Raw genomic sequence first — 18,031 nt, 5'->3', positions numbered from 1 at the left:
AGCACAGATCCTAAGTGGGGAAAAGTAATCAGACTTCTTCAAGAAAATCCAAACCATAAGTTGTCCAAATTCTTCAAGATTCATAATCAGGTATTATTTCATCGTACCTCTGTGTCATCAGACAACTGGCTTGTTTGTATACCTAGCAGTTTTGTCGAACATCTTTTGTGGTATACCCACATTTCTTGGGGCCAATATGGTCCAGAGAAGTGTAAAAAGAAGATTGCTACTTACTGTTATGTGCCCAACCTACATCGTCGGATACACAAGTTGCTAAAATTCTGTGTCCTCTGCCAAAAGGCGAAAGCTCTGAATATTCCTACTTTAATTCCATTGAATCCGATCATCGCAGAAAGACCTAATCAGCTCGTTAGCATTGACCTGGCTGGCCCTCTACCGATGGGTAGGGGAGGTGTCAAATACCTCGTTGCTGTTCTCGACAACTTCACTAAATACGTTCGAATGTATGTTATGAAGACATCTTGTGCTGCGCCTATTATACGCTGTCTTGAAAATGACTATTTCCCTCGATTCGGAGTCCCCGAATCTATACTTTCAGATAATGCATCCAACTTTACTTGCCGCAAATGGCGTGAGTTTTTGGCCCATCACAATGTCAAGCAGATCTTAATATCACGTTTTAGGCCTCAGTCGAATTTGACTGAGCGGATCTTCAAGGAGTTTAACAGATTTGTTCGGACGTACATTCCAGACAAGCAAACTCGTTGGGTTGATTTTGTGACACCTTTTGAGGAGATAGTTAATAATTTGCCACACACTTCCACAGGTTTTACTCCACACGAGTTGATATCTCGAAAGAAGGAACAGAATGAGTGGGTTGATCCTCTTCCCAAGATATCTAGCCCTGAGGTAGATCTAGATGTCAAAATTCGAGAAGCTTTAAGTTCCATTACCACCAATGCTCAATTAAGGAAGAAAGGCTATGATAAAAAAGTAAACAAAGTTGTAAATTACCATGTAGGTGAAAAGGTATTACTTAAGACTCATTTCAAGCCATCCTTAATATGTAAGAAAAATCGCAAGTGGCAACATATGTACCAAGGTCCTTACCTTATTTTACGGAAACCGCACATAGGGAGTTATTTATTAACTGACCCGGCTACGGGGAGAGTAAAAGGCTTATTTCACCACCAAGACTTAAAGAAGTTTTATAATGGTAGTGGTTAAATACTGTCGTGGAAATGAATTCTTGCTTATTGGAAATTTCCTTGTGTGAACTGTTAATGATAAGTATTGTGTTGAACAGCGCACTGACTACATGGTAACGGCTACTACATGTAAACTTTAAGTATTAAATGCTATGTATGGAAAAATTGTTTATAGTGATGGACATGAACTGATATTTCTTCAACAAGCTGAAGCAGGAAATTAAGATTGCAGAAAGAATTTCAATTTAGCTTTAAGTTAGTATAAAAAAATGTGCTTGCGAGGTGATTGCCCGGAGCTATATAAATATGTAAAGGTGAGAAATGGAGGAGGATGCGTAAATAAGCACTTCTCTCAAGGTACAAGAAGATTTATAGATTTATTTTTAGTAATGTAAGTACTTGAAGTTCTGTTGTAAAAGCCCAAATTACCTGCTTAAAAAAAAAAAAAAAAAGGTACATGGTCAAACAGTCCAGACAGTGGACAGGAGTAGAAGAAATAGCTTAAAGTTCAGTTAAAGCGTGCTGTTAAATGGAAAAACAAGTGGTAACCCGCATGTGTTCACGCAAGGAGACAATAAGCAGTAGTAAACTAAGTTAGGTGAAATACAGTACAAATAGAGGCAAACCATGAAGTATCAATAATGTAGTGTAAGTACTCCACGAGGCCATTAATTGCTATGAAAGTAAACTATTTCCCTGTGATCTGAGCCCAATGTAAAGAGTATATGAGGAATGTTAGCTGACGAATTGATTTCAGTAGAATCAAGGTACCAAATAACCACACAGCAAGCCCCCTGTATCATAAATAAGTCCAAGTAAAGATCTTCAGAAGATTTGTAGTGTAATCTAGCGACCATTCAATACCCTAATTGAAGGCTAATCTAAAGAACAAGCAATGCAGTGATATTTAAACTTAATACTGACTATAACCAGAGTAAGACGTAGAAGTAGCAAAGCATGCTGTAATGAAAGAGGTAGAAATTTATATATGTGCCTATGTTTATTATGATAATTTTATTTACATACAGATTTTATTGCAAAAATGTCTCCTAAGACACTCCTCTTATGAAATCCATTTTCCTTGTGCCCGTTCCTTTTGATCCTGGTTCATTAACCCAGACCAAGGGTCGACTTGTAAAAGGCACGTGTGCTTCGAGGCAAAGCAGTGCTTATGAGAAATGAGACACGTAGCGTGATGAACTTCGCTAGCTTTGGTAATGTTTGTTATGGACCGGTTGCGAAAACCCAGTGAACTGTCGGTAATTCCATTCATGCGAAAAATAGTAGACACGCGTTAACCTATTTTTTTTTTCAACCAGAGAACGATTGCTGAGTACATGAAGCGAAGAGGGAGACCTATTGTTATCCAGTCTGCCCTCAAATATAAAAAAAAAAAATTGGCAAGCACAAAGGAAAGCACAAAAAAAAGATTCAGCGTTAAATGCGTACTCGTTAAGTAGTAGATATGCTGCGTGGCAGTAGAAAATGATCTTGGGTGCACTAAAGAATAAATGCAACAACTGTTGCGAAACCTGTAGTTTTCATAATGAGGAGATGAGCCCTTAAAAGAAAGTTTGAAAGAATATTTTTAGGTTCACTAGTGAAAGTAAATGTCCATTCATAAAGCAGTTGTTCACTGGACTTAACAAAAGGAGTGACCATTAATTGTAAATATTAGCTCGTAAGTGATCTTTTGTAAATAGTAGAATATAAGTCTTTCTGTAGCAATGGAGGAAACCTGCAAAATTGATCTCTATCGGCGAAGGAACTAAGCACGAATGCTGTGTGAAGATGCACACTAAAGTGCGACGTGCATAATAAAAATTACTGTTCACTGTATATTAGTGGTAGTGTTGTACTGCATGTGTAAAAAGAAGTCAGGGCTACGACAACAGGTGCAACGCAAAGTTCAGTGTTGTTCTAAGTGCAGCGACAGCTAAAACATTCGTCGTCACTTACCTGTGAGCCTCATGGGAGGCAGTTGACAGAGAAGTATGGAGGCAGCTTCAGTGTCCGGCTCTTCCGATGGAAAACGCGCGCGAGGTGTGTGTATCGATGCACTCGTGTGATACGAAGTTCACAAAAAAAAAAAAAAAAAGGAGCAATCGACGACCAGCAGCTCTGTTACAGCTCATGCAACACTGTGCAGCCGCTGTGAGTGGCTGACGTGTGGGTGACGAAACAATCCAAACTTTAAACTGCTAACCGCCATGACTTCCATCGAACATACTGGAGGAAAGACATTTGTACACTTGTGTGACTACATTTTCATACGTAAATTAAGCAATTTTCTTGAATTGTAGTTAAGATGAGTGAGAAGTAGATTGTTAGATTACTCAGGCCTTAAAGCAATTAATACCGGCACTCCTGAACACTGCTAAAATGAATTATATCATGTCTCTTGATGGACAAAGAAAATGAATGTGCACTATAGGAAGACCCTAAACTCCAGACCAGTCCCGATCCTTAACAAATGTATCCAATAAGTTGTAAGTTATACTAATAATTTTCCACTTCTTCTGTTTCATATTGTAAATAAAAACCCGGGAAGCCACTTGAATTCCTGGCACCACAGTGGAAAGGACAGATGTACTGCATGATGAACGCCGTAGACAGCTAACACAGAAAGTGAAAGCATCACGAAGTGTAGTGCTACGCTATTAAACTGTAATTGAACCACAATGAGTCAACAGATGCGCGAACATTGTCCACTCTAGTTTAGTGAAAATAAGCACTCACTGTACTCATGTATTAGTTGTTAAGCTCAAGAGAAAGTAATTTCTGAATTCTATCCCCTGAAGAGCGAAACGAACGTTCACTTATTGTTGTAAGCAAATATGGACCAAACTTAAATATGCTCATAAATGTTAATCTTGGTATTATGGAATGAAGTGACTGATGAACAAAGAATGAAAAAGTTTATTTTGAAAAATGATAAATATCTGATATATGTTTATAAATGTAATTTCAATTTATGTACATAGTACGCCAGTAACATGATGTGAATGTCACACCAAAAATCACGAATATCTCATGAGGACATGAGGATCGAGGTAATCCTTCGGCATTCCCTCTCTCCTCATGGGAGCCAATGTGATATTCTCTATTTTTGACTTAATTAAAACAGCAAATACGAGTAGTTAATACTTTCAGCCAGAAGGCAAATACTTGCTTGTAAATAATGATTAATGTATAATGAGGCGTCGCATGGCGACGGTGGAATTTTCTAAATAATGTAATTTGTCGTCTTTGGGCGGCAATATAAACAGAAAAATACGGATAGATATGCGATCCTTCACTATTTTGTTCGCTGGAGAACAAATGAAGCCTAGAGCGCTAAAAAGACTTCAACTGTTTTTCTTGAGTAATACGGACGCAGATTTGTGGCGGTCTGATCTAATTTTTTACTAAACGTATAAAAACGTGTTATGTCTAAGTTTGAGTGAAGTGTAAATAACTGTTATAACTTACCGTGACGACGCACGAGCGACTCAAAGAAGACAATGGCTATATAAAAGAGCGCTCAATGGACATGATACGGACATAAAAATCTACCGTCATTGTAGTACTAAGCTTAAGGTACGATATATGTTTTAGTTATAATAAATATTTGTTCTGGGAATACTGAATCATTTAGCAGTGCTCATTCCTATTATCTTCTCAGTATTATTTTCATTTTAATTATGCATTTTGCTAATATTACAGACACCAAGATCAGCAGTCGAATGTGCGTGTTACATTGATAAAAATAAAACTGTTTTATCGTCTTCTTGCATCAGCTTTAATATTGAATTTCCCTTTTGTGTGATGTTACAGTTGTTTTTGCGCCCTTAAGAACTTTCTGGTCCCTTAGGAAATTGTTTTGTCATAGCAATAACTTCACAACCATGTATGATCGTATCTACAATCATGAAGTAATTAGAAAGACGATAATGCGATTTCTTAATCAATAGCACGCTAGTTGTGACTGCCTCAAGCCACGCGAAACTGCAAGTAAAAACTAATCACATCTCATAATGCAATATTTTATGACAATGGTCAATCCATGATTCTTACGCCAATTGTGATTGATAAAACAGTAAGCTAAATCTCAATTTCCAACTTTCCATTGAATAACAACATCACTTTTATTTTGTAACATCACAAACTTCAAACGTATCTCGTCATTCCTTAGTACTTCCGTATCGCACTTCTTTGCGTATTGATTCTTCCTGACTAATGTCTTGAACTTCAGCCTACTCTTCATCACTACTATATTGTGAATTGAGTCTATGTCTGCTCCTGGGTACGCCTTACAGTCCAGTATCTGATTTCGGAATCTCTGTCTGACCATGATGTAATCTAATTGAAATCTTCCCGTACCTCCCGGCCTTTTCCAAGTATACCTCCTCCTATTGTGATTCTTGAACAGGGTATTCGCTATTACTAGCTGAAACTTGTTACAGAGCTCATTTAGTCTTTCTCCTCTTTCATTCCTTGTCCCAAGACCATATTCTCCTGTAACCTTTTCTTCTACTCCTTCCCCTACAACTGCATTCCAGTCGCCCATGGCTATTAGATTTTCGTCCCCCTTTACATACTGCATTACCCTTTGAATATCCTCATACACTTTCTCTATTTGTTCATCTTCAGCTTGCGACGTCGGCATGTATACCTGAACTATCGTTGTCGGTGTTGGTCTGCTGTCGATTCCGATTAGAACAACCCAGTCATTGAACTGTTCACAGTAACACACCCTCTGCCCTACCTTCCTATTCATAACGAATCCTACACCTGTTATACCTTTTTCTGCTGCTGTTGATATTACCCGATACTCATTTGACCAGAAATCCTTGTCTTCCTTCCACTTCACCTCACTGACCCCAACTATATCTAGATTGAGCCTTTGCATTTCCCTTTTCAGATTTTCTAGTTTCCCTACCACGTTCAAGCTTCTGACATTCCACGCCCCGAGTCGTAGAACGTTATCCTTTCGTTGATTATTCAATCTTTTTCTCATGGTGACCTCACCCTTGGCAGTCCCCTCCCGGAGATCCGAATGGGGACTATTCCGGAACCTTTTGCCAATGGAGAGATCATCATGACACTTCTTCAATTACAGGCCACATGTCCTGTGGATACACGTTACGTGTCTTTAATGCAGTGGTTTCCATTGCCTTCTGCATCCTCATGTCGTTGATCATTGCTGATTCTTCCGCCTTTAGGGGCAATTTCCCACCCCTAGGACAAGAGAGTGCCCTGAACCTCTATCCGCTTCTCCGCCCTCTTTGACAAGGCCGTTGCCAGAATGAGGCTGAATTCTAATGCCGGAAGTCTTCGGCCGCCAATGCTGATTATTTATCAAAATTTAGGCAGTGGCGGGGATCGAACCCGGGACCGAAGACGTTTTGATTATGAATCAAAGACGCTACCCCTGGACCACGGCTACCCCTGTATTATGAAGTATAAAACAGAGCATAAGGCTATAGACAGAGAGATGCTGACTGAAACGCGTTTGACTGTCAAGAGAGTGATACGTGAAGCCTTCAGTGACTACTGTAGCAGAACATTGTCAAATGATCTTTCTCAAAACCCAATGAAATTCTGATCGTATGTGAAACCTGTTTGTGCCACCAAACGTAGTATCTAGTCCCTAGCGGATGAGACACGAACTGAAATTGAGGGTAGCAAAGCAAAAGCTGAAATGTTCGTTTTCAAATTTTCTTTTACAAAGGAAAATCAAGGAGAATAGCCTCATCGAAAAGATGAGCGAAATAAGTATTAGTGTCAGTGGTGTTCAGAAATAGCAGAAACCGTTAAAACTGAATTAAGCTCCGGGGCCTGACGGAGTCCCTATCCGATTCTATACTGAATTTCTGGCTATAATATATCGTAGATCCCTCGACCAAAAATCCGTGCCCAGTTCTTGGAGGAAAGGGCATGTCACACCAGTCTACAATAAAGCGTAGCAGAAGTGATCCACAAAACTACTGTCCAACATCTTCGACATCGATTTGTTGTAGAATCTTACCGTTAGAACATATTCTGAGCTCAAACATAATGAGGTATCTCGAACCGAATGATCCCTCCCATGCCACCCACCATGGATTTCGAAATCATAGATCATGCGAAACTCAACTCGCACTTTTCCCAGATGGTATACTGAAAGCTTTGGATCAAGGCATTCAGGTAGATGCAGTATTTTTTGATTTCCGAAAGGGATTTGACACAGTACCACGCCTAGTATTACTGTCAAAAGTACGATCATATGGGTTATCAAGTGAAGATTTTTGGTAGGGGGACGCAGCATGTGATCTTGGATGTAGAGTCGTCGTCAGATGTAGAAGTAGCTTCAGTTGTGCCCCAGGGAAATGTGTTGGTACCCTTGCTGGTCATGTTGTATATTAATGACCGTGCGGACGATATTAATAGTAAATTTTTGCAAATGATGCAGTGCTCTGTAATGCAGTACTGTCTGAAAGAAGCTACATAAATATTCAGTCAGATCTTGATAAGATGTCGAAGTGGTGCAGAGATTGGCAACTTGCTTTAAATGTTCAGAAATGTAAAACTGTACTCTTCACAGAACGAAAAGGCATACTATCCTACAACTTTAATATCAGTGAGTCATTGCTGGAATCGGGCAATTCATACAAATACCTGGGTGTATCACTTTGTAGGGATATGACATGGAATGACCACATAGGCTCAGTCGGGGGTAAGGCGGGTGGTAGACTTCGGTTTATTGGTAAAATACTGGGGAAGAGCAGTGAGTCTACAAAAGAGATTGCTTGATGATCACCTGTGTGACCGGTTCTAGAATACTGCTCAAGTGTGTGGGGCCCACAGCAAACAGGACTAACAGGGGATATTGAACGTATACGAGGACGGTAGCACGAATGGTCACAGGTTGGAAAGTATCACAGAGATACTGAAGAAACTGAACTGGCTGACTCTTGAAGACAGAAGTAAATTATTCTGAGAAAGTCTTCGAGAAAAGCTTCAAGAATCAGCTTTAAATGATTACATTAGGAATATACTGCAATCTGCTACATATAGCTCATTTATGGACCCTGAGGAGCACGATAGAGGCATTTAGACAATCATGATTTCCTCGCTCTATACATCAAAGGAACGGGAAGAAATCCTAGTAGTGGGTACAATAGGACGTACCCTCTGCCATTCACTTCACGGTAGTTTGCACAGTATAGGTGTACAGGTAGGTGTAGAACTGTAATTGTATGAGTCAGGTATGTGTTTGAAATGAGACACAAGTTTCCTTTGAACCTTCCAGCAATTGTATCGTCTGAGTTGGGAGGTCGGTAAAAGGATGGAACTGTCATTTTATTCCGGTTGCCAAGAATGGTCTCTGCCCATTTTAACTCACAGGGTCTATCTACTTCAGTTTCGCTACACGATAAACTACTTCCAACAGCAACAAACACGCCACAGCCAACTGTTCAAATGGTTCAAATGGCTCTGAGCACTATGGGACTTAACAGCTATGGTCATCAGTCCCCTAGAACTTAGAACTACTTAAACCTAACTAACCTAAGGACAGCACACAACACCCAGCCATCACGAGGCAGAGAAAATCCCTGACGCCGCCGGGAATCGAACCCGGGAACTCGGGCGTGGGAAGCGAGAACGCTACCGCACGACCACGAGATGCGGGCACAGCCAACTGTATTCGTCCTTTCATTTCTGAACACTGTTAGGTCCTTGCCAAAATTTTCGGCTGACCTTTTCTCTGGTTTCAATCAGCTGATAGTGCCTATAATGATTTGAGTATCAGTGCTTTCTATTAGCCCTTGGTGCTCTGGTTTTGTCCCAACGCAACTACGGCATTTTACAGTTGCTATACTGTGGTTCCTAGATCTACTTTCTTCCTGTGTTTGACTTGCACCCTTTGAGACTGAAGCCCTTTTCATGTTTCTGTTGGACCTTCTAACCTAAAAAACCGTCCAGTCCACGCCACGCAGCCCTCGCTGCCCGTGTAGCCGACTGCTGCGTGCAATGGACTCATGAGCTATTTAGCGGAACCCGAAACACCACCACCAAGATACGTCAAACTAATAACATTTCATTTGTCCTTCTGGAACTGAAATAAGATTTCTAATCTGTCACCTCTGTTCTGTTTAAGAAGCTGAAGAAAATTGACCTTAACTATTTGGCTGTAAAGCGAGATTTCGGAACACATTTTGATTTTTAGTAAAATTTAGTATACTTTGAAGTGGCAGATGTTAAGATTTCTGAGAACGGAAGTATCCATACTGAAGCATTACACAGGTAAGTAGAGCAAATGTCGGTGTTAATCTGCCTCATAGACCTCTGTGCACTTGTGTATAAGGTTCTTCGTTATTAGTGTAAACTTGAAAGTGACCACTGCAACATTTTAGGGCACGATGATTGTTTTGTTACTTATCACTCACAGAAAACATTGTTATTTTACACTTGCATTTGAAAGGAAGTACACTGATATTTTGTTCAGTAATATTTTCTAAGTATTTTGGTGTAAGGAATCCGTGGTCTCCGTCGGCTCCTTTTAGAATAATTATTCTTACAGCCACTAATTTTTGTAGCTGCATTTGAGCGAAAATGTCTGTAAAAAGGTGCAAATCTGACGATACGTCGTGTGCGTATTGTTTGGAAAGAAACTTGATCCATCCATTCGAGGTACTCGCTGCTGACGATAGGAACGTCACTTTATTCTTTATCCTTACGCTTTCATTCAGTACACCACGGTTTCCGAGTCAGATTTGTTTTCCCGGCAGTGTTAGTTGTACGTTAACTGTCTTGCGGAACAGTGTGGACAGATTCACTGATGATAATTTGACCGATGTACACCTCGGGTGTGGATTCACTGAATACAGTGGAAGAGCAGTAAAACGACATTAAGCTGCGGCTGTAGTCACATCACAGGTGTTTTGCACCTGTACATGGACGCCTACGGGACACGCGATCCATGTTACACTGATTGCATACGGTAGGCTTTCTCACTGTTGTGAAGGTATTCTCACAGAACCATCAGAGGGAATTGCTGTAACAATAACAACCGTAGTTATGCTATTACTTTGCTAACGAGACCCGGAGACCACGAGTTCCGTACACTGGAACAAAAAGAAAACATTCCTGAACGACAGCTGGAAATTTAGCCCGTGGATTTCCGTTTAATCTTGTACACTGGATGTGAGACAACAAAGATTTCGTACTCTTGTGATCAGATTGTCTGCTAAAACAAAAGTGAAGGTCCCAGAGGGAGAGGAGGTAACGAAATGAAACTTCATGAGGTTAAGTGGCGTTGTGAGGTTATTTCAGCGATTACAAAATAAAGTCAAATTTGCAGGGCCCACATATCAGTGCGACACTGTTTCCCCTCTGGACTGAGTGTGTGTGCTGATTCAATTGCAGATCGCCATAGAGCCGTTGTATCGTTTACTGAGGCAATCTGACCCACAACAATTGCAGATAATGCTCGACACCCCCGTTACTGGCACTCGGGCGGAGTTGACATTCGAGCTGGTCCGTCATATGTTCTTTTGGGGGCAGATCTGGGTGTCTTGCTAGCCACGGGAGTTCTTCAGTATCAGGTGATAGACACACGTGCCATGAGTGGACGAGCGTTGCCCTGTTGAATAACAAACAGCCGTCACTTGAAGTCATACCCGAGGGTTGCTCATATCATGACGCCAGGAGTACAACGCTACGCCTCTCCAAAACATTGGAAGAATGGGACGTCTCCACACGTCATCGCCATAGGCGCCGAAGATGGTCGTCCGAGATCGTGTAGAACCACAACTCATCGCTGAACGCAATGCGACGTTATCCGTCAGCAGTCCACGCTGCCCGGCTGTGACACCACTCAAAACGCAGCAGTTTGTGTTAACAGCTGCCTATACATGGGACGATAATCCTCTAATCCTGCTGCTCCATTTCTGACTAGTGGTATGGGACAACACAGAATGGTGCAGGGAATCCATTACTTGTTCTCCTTTGGCACGTGCAGGTGTGAAAGGGTGACAATAATCTTGGTGCGCAATACGGCTGTCCTCCGTTGTGGAGGTCAGAGATGGTCGATCTTGAGGGCGAGTACGCCTGCTCCACGTCCCCTGCATTCCAACATCGAGCCACTGTCACATCCAAATGCCCCACGAATCTGGATTTTCTCCAATTGGACCATATGGCCAAATGGAGACCTAGAAGGAGATCCATTTCAAAGTATGTCAGTTGCTGATAATGCTGTCTCACGCGAGTATGCGTGATCTTCATGTCCTTCACAGTGATTACTCAATATCTGACATTGTTAACAGCCTTTCGGCTCTAGTAACAACACTACCACTCTAATAACACTAAACCCTCACGACACTAATATACTCGGTGGCCAATCTACTTCTCACAGAAAATTGAAACTCTAATCGTATAGACCCCCATTGGAGGTGCGTACTTGTACGAAGACACCAGAGCATGTCTTCTGCGTGCTTCTCTTTTTTTGTCGGGCAGTGTACACTACGTCAGATTAGAAAAACTAAGCGAACGTCCAAGACACGACACAGTATAAACATAATACAGGGTGATTCAAAAAGAATACCACAACTTTAAAAATGTGTATTTAATGACAGAAACATAATATAACCTTCTGTTATACATCATTACAAAGAGTATTTAAAAAGGTTTTTTTTCACTCAAAAACAAGTTCAGAGATGTTCAATATGGCCCCCTCCAGACACACGAGCAATATCAACCCGATACTCCAACTCGTTCCACACTCTCTGTAGCATATCAGGCGTAACAGTTTGGATAGCTGCTGTTATTTCTCGTTTCAAATCATCAATGGTGGCTGGGAGAGGTGGCCGAAACACCATATCCTTAACATACCCCCATAAGAAAAAATCACAGGGTGTAAGATCAGGGCTTCTTGGAGGCCAGTGATGAAGTGCTCTGTCACGGGCTGCCTGGCGGCCGATCCATCGCCTCGGGTAGTTGACGTTAAGGTAGTTACGGACAGATAAGTGCCAATGTGGTGGCGCTCCATCCTGCTGAAATATGAATTGTTGTGCTTCTTGTTCGAGCTGAGGGAACAGCCAATTCTCTAACATCTCCAGATACTGTAGTCCAGTTGCAGTAGCACCTTCGAAGAAAAAGGGACCAAAAACTTTATTGGCTGAAATGGCACAGAAAACGTTCACCTTAGGCGAGTCACGTTCATACTGAGTTGTTTCCCGCGGATTCTCAGTGCCCCATATACAGACATTGTGACGGTTGACTTTCCCGTTAGTGTGGAAAGTTGCTTCATCACTAAACACAATCTTTGAAACGAAAGATTCATCTGTTTCCATTTGAGCAAGGATAAAATCACAGAAATCGATTCTTTTAATCTTATCAGCTGCAGACAGTGCTTGAACCAATTTCAGACGATAAGGTTTCATAACTAACCTTTTTCGTAGGACTCTCCATACAGTTGATTGTGGAATTTGCAGCTCTCTGCTAGCTCTGCGAGTCGATTTTCCTGGGCTGCGAACAAATGCTTGCTGGATGCGTGCTACATTTTCATCACTCGTTCTCGGCCGTCCAGAACTTTTCCCTTTGCACAAACACCCATTCTCTGTAAACTGTTTCTACCAACGTTTAATACACCACCTATCAGGAGGTTTAACACCATACTTCGTTCGAAATGCACGCTGAACAACTGTCGTCGATTCACTTCTGCCGTACTCAATAACACAAAAAGCTTTCTGTTGAGCGGTCGCCATCTTAGCATCAACTGACGCTGACACCTAGTCAACAGCGCCTCAAGCGAACAAATGTACAACTAAATGAAACTTTATAGCTCCCTTAATTCGCCGACAGATAGTGCTTAGCTCTGCCTTTTGTCGTTGCAGAGTTTTAAATTCCTAAAGCAGACTTGGTGAAGCTGGACATGGCTCTCCTCACCTGGACAGTGCAGCCTCGGCGGTGGCGTACAGCTGCCACCGTGTGAGCCTGCCCAGGGCCCGCTCCGCCGCCTGACCGAACAGCTGTGTCGCATTGCTGGGCAGGTCGTAGTCGATCTTCATGGTCGCGCCCACCGTGTAGTCCTGGCCCTGCACGTTGGCCGGCAGGGCCAAACCGAGGATCAGCTACTGCCACAAAAAACAGAGGCCTCTGATACGTTCTAATCTAGATGAACAAAATCTGCATTTAATTACCGCTCGACAAGACATCTTAAATGGAAGGTTTGAGGGACACATGTACTTTTGGGCCCTGTTTTACATGAATTGAGCAAGAAAACGTCTCAAGGAAAAGTCCAGTATATTATTACAATAATGCTGCACAAAGCTGGCATAGGCAAAGCCAGCGGTCTCAGTAGATGAGGGGGGGGGGGGGGAATATCACCTCTATGGAATTTCAAAAGGTTGAACCTTAGTCCCTCTATTGTTTGTCATATACGAAACAATCTTCTATCTAGCATACAAAAAGCAGAATTAAAATTTTTTTTGCGGATGAAAGTAGTATTGTGATCAGCCTCAATATACATAGAGCAACAGAGGAAATTGTAAATCATTTTCTTGAAAGTAATATTCTTTCGTTTTCTGTGAATGATCTTACTCTCAGTTTCAAAAAGACACTACATATTTAGTTCTTTACAGCTAGAGGTATTACACCAACGAAAAGTGTGTAAGGCGCAAGCTTTCGCCATCATACATTGAATAGTCGTAGACTTATTCCTTTCGCTTACGCCGTAGTCCCGCAGCGATCGCAGGGTCGGCGTGGTTACAACGGATTTGGCAGTGTTAGTGTTAGGGATGGCCGGATGCCATTCCTGCCGCCATCCCGTACCCCCAGGACGGAATCAGTGTACCCCTAATGTCTGCGTCTAGTGTAAATCGTGAAATAGTGCGAACGCGTTGCAAATGTCTGCGACGCGTGTAACTGAGGCGGAACGCGGGGATCAGCCCGGTGTTCACCTATCGGGATGTGGAAAACCGCCTAAAAACCACATCCAGGCTGGACGGCACACCGGCCCTCGTCGTTAATCCGCCAGGCGGATTCGATCCGGGGTCAGCGCGCCTACCCGAGTCCAGGAAGCAGCACGTTAGCGCGTTCGGCTACCCTGGCGGGTTAATATTCGTAGACGTATATTTATATTAAATTACTGTCTACGATTCACTGTCGGATTATTAATCATTTCATTGGCTGACGCTGACTACCACCACGTACTGAGAATTTCTGTAGTACTGCATGTCTGAGAGTTAATTACGGCTGAGCACTAATAGAAAAGGCGAAGTGGAACACGCATTCCTCAGAAGTCGCTATCGCTGTGATTCGTCCACCTGATCGCAAACGTAGAAGCTGCGTGTCCAGGAGAGAGCGGACTACAGCGTGAGCGCGACTCTCCTCTGGGGATCGATCAAGGGCACGTCCTTGCCTGGATCAATCGAAGACAATTTCACAAGCTGCGAAATGGTCGCGAATTGAACAGTGATCTGAATATAGAATAGATTTCCTTTACTTCACGTGTATGGTCACAAATTTTTTTCTCATCAATCTGCCGGTTTCGATCTATAATGACCATCTTCAGACGTGCAGCACAATATGGGAAAAACACAATCACGCTAGCAGATTGTCTACAGCTTAAAACAATAAAATAGACCCTAATGAAAAGTATTACTAACATGAATGTGCATTTGTGCTCTTTAAATATGAAGAGGCATACCTGTTTTATAAAAACACGTCCTAATATCCAGAATGAGATTTTCACTCTGCAGCGGAGTGTGCGCTGATATGAAACTTCCTGGCAGATTAAAACTGTGTGCCCGACCGAGACTCGAACTCGGAACCTATGCCTTTCGCGGGCAAGTGCTCTACCAACTGAGCTACCGAAGCATGACTCACGCCCGGTCATCACAGCAACAGGTCCCGAGAGTCCACATCTGCCCCTGGAAATGTCTTACAATCTAAAACCTGGTTCCTGAATCCCTGTCTTACCATTATATAATCTATCTGAGTGCTTTCAGTATCTCCAGGCTTCTTCCATATATACAACCCTTCTTTTATGATTCTTGAACCAAGTGTTAGCTATGATTAAGTTATGCTCTGTGCAAAATTCTACCAGGCGGACTCCTCTTTCATTCCTTACCCCCATTCCATATCCACCTACTACGTTTCCTTCTCTTCCTTTTCCCACTATCGAATTCCAGTCACCCATGGCTATTAAATTTTCGTATCCCCTCACTATCTGAATAATTTCTTTTATCTCATCATACATTTCATCAATTTCTTCATCTGCGGAGCTAGTTGGCATATAAACTTGTACTACTGTGGCAGGCGTGGGCTTCGTATCTACCTTGGCCACAATAATGCGTTCACTATGCTGTTTGTAGTAGCTTAACCGCATTCCTATTTCCCTATTCATTATTAAACCTACTCCTGCATTACCGCTATGTTTTGCATTTATAACCCTGTATTCACCTGACCAGAAGTCTTGTTCCTCCTGCCACCGAGCTTCACTAATTCCCACTATATCTAACTTTAACCTATCCATTTCCCTTTTTAAATTTTCTTACATACCTGCCCGATTAAGGGATCTTACATTCCACGCTCCGATCCGTAGAACGCCAGTTTTCTTTCTCATGATAACAACGTACTCCTGAGGAGCCCCTCCAGGAGATCCGAATGGGGAACTATTTTACCTGCGGAATATTTTAGCCTAGAGGAGGACATCATCATTTAACGATACAGTAAAGCTGCATGCCCTCGGGAAAAATGACGGCTGTAGTTTCCCCTTGCTTTCAGCCGTTCGCAGTACCAGCACAGCAAGGCCGTTTTGGTTAGTGTTACAAGGCCAGATCAGTCAATCATCCAGACCTTTGCCCCTGCAACTATTGAAAAGGCTGCTGCTCCTCTTCAGGAACCACACGTTTGTCTGGCCTCTCAACAGATACCTATCCGTTGTGGTTGTACCTACGGTACGGCTATATTTATCACTGAGGCGCGCAAGCTTCCCCACCAACAGCAAGGTCCAAGGTTCATTGGGGGAGGGGGTTGGGGGGAGACAGAAAATACAAATATGAAAAAAAGCTGAAATTCTTTTTTCTCGAGAACTCCATCCATTCCGCAGCAGAATTTGAATTTTCCGTATCTGTGAAACGTAGTGGATACGAAATATTTACTCACATCCGTATTCAAAGATAGCCGCGTAAATGTTCTGCTTGTTCTAGCGATGTGAAAGTAAAATGACTCATTACACATAATTAAGATTAATCGCACAAAGGATGCTCGGAACATGAAACTAAGAACCGATATGCTCGTGTCATCGGTACATAGGAGGCTGCTGCATGTCTGAGAGCAGTCCCAGTGAACAATGAGAAATACTGAGATTTGTTGTCAGGCACTCGAAAGCAAAACGATCACAACCATAGACAAAACGATAGGCACTTTCCACCTCAAAGACATGAAGCCACCCACATGTCTGCTGGGTTAGTACACTAAAATGAGTAGGAGACCGGGGCTAGTAATTACACTCATGCTCATAAATTAAGGATAATTGCAGAATGTGGTGCCACAAAACGTGGCACTACACAAAACTGGAGCTAATAGCATAGGCACATAGGTAACACACACGACACAGATCTGTAAGTCCACGGTATTGGTGATAAGTTGAGAAAACCAGCCCGCAGCTCGTGGTCGTGCGGTAGCGTTCTCGCTTCCCGCGCCCGGGTTCCCGGGTTCGATTCCCGGCGGGGTCAGGGATTTTCTCTGCCTCGTGATGGCTGGGTGTTGTGTGATGTCCTTAGGTTAGTTAGGTTTAAGTAGTTGTAAGTTCTAGGGGACTGATGACCATAGATGTTAAGTCCCATAGTGCTCAGAGCCATTTGAACCATTTTTGAGTTGAGAAAACAGTCCCGAAACACATGTGCTACAAAATGCCACTGTTTCCTGCGCATGTACCCCGACATCAATATGGGATATGATCAACATACACACGTACACACGCCGCACAACGGGTTGGCATGCTCTGGATCAGGTAGTAGAGCAGCTGCTGGGGTATAGCCTCCCATTCTTGCAACAGTGCCTGTCGGAGCTCCTGTAGTGTCCTAGGGGTTTGAAGACGTGCAGCGATACGTCGACCGAGAGCATCCCAGACGTGCTCGATGGTGTTTAGGTCGGGAGAACAGGCAGGCCACTCCATTCGCCTGATAACTTCGGTTTGAAGGTACTCCTCCACTGTGGCAGCTCGGCGGGGCCGTGCTTTATCATCCATCAGGAGGAAGGTGGCACCCACTGCACCCCTGAAAAGGCGGACATACTGGTGCAAAATGACGTCCCGATACACCTGACCTGTTACAGTTCCTCTGTCAAAGACATGCAGGGGTGTACGTGCACCAATCATAATCCTACCCCACAGCATCAAACCACGACGTCCATACAGGTCCCTTTCACGGACATTATTGGGTTGGTATCTGGTTCCTGGTTCACGCGAGATGAAAACCCGGCGAGAATCACTGTTCAGACTACACCTGGACTCGTCCGTGGACGTAACCTGGGACCACTGTGTTCTTCACACCAGGCTTTACGGGCTCTTCTGTGACCAGGGGACAGTGGAATGCACCTTGCAGCTCTGCGTGCGAATAAACCGTGTCTGTTCAGTCGTCTGTAGGCTGTGTGTCTGGAGACAACTGTTCCAGTGGCTGCGATATGGTCCTGAGCAAGGCTACCTGCAGTACTCCGTGGACGTCTGCGGGCGCTGATGGTGAGATATCGGTCTTCTTGCGGTGTTGTACACTGTGGACGTCCCGAACTGTAGCGCCTGGACACGTTTCCTGTCAGCTGGAATCGTTGCCATAATCTCGAGATCACACTTCGTGGCACACGGGGGACCCGTGCTACGACCTGCTGTGTTTGAC

The 18,031-nt window shown here is 43.1% G+C and overlaps 1 protein-coding gene across 1 annotated transcript in view; it reads right to left on the bottom strand.

Moving 5' to 3' along the window:
• Positions 1-18,031, bottom strand: part of LOC126199449 (uncharacterized) — an 89,038-nt gene that overhangs the window by 43,438 nt on the left and 27,569 nt on the right. Inside the window, exon 2 of the mRNA XM_049936368.1 lies at positions 13,080-13,264. Within this exon, the coding sequence (XP_049792325.1) occupies positions 13,080-13,264 (185 nt within the window). The remainder of the gene's footprint in view (positions 1-13,079; positions 13,265-18,031) is intronic.

This window comes from Schistocerca nitens, chromosome 8 (genome assembly GCF_023898315.1).
Source record: "Schistocerca nitens isolate TAMUIC-IGC-003100 chromosome 8, iqSchNite1.1, whole genome shotgun sequence".
Lineage (NCBI taxonomy): Eukaryota > Metazoa > Arthropoda > Insecta > Orthoptera > Acrididae > Schistocerca > Schistocerca nitens.
Note: the sequence above shows the minus strand (reverse complement) of the source record. Positions and strands in the feature narration are given on the sequence as shown.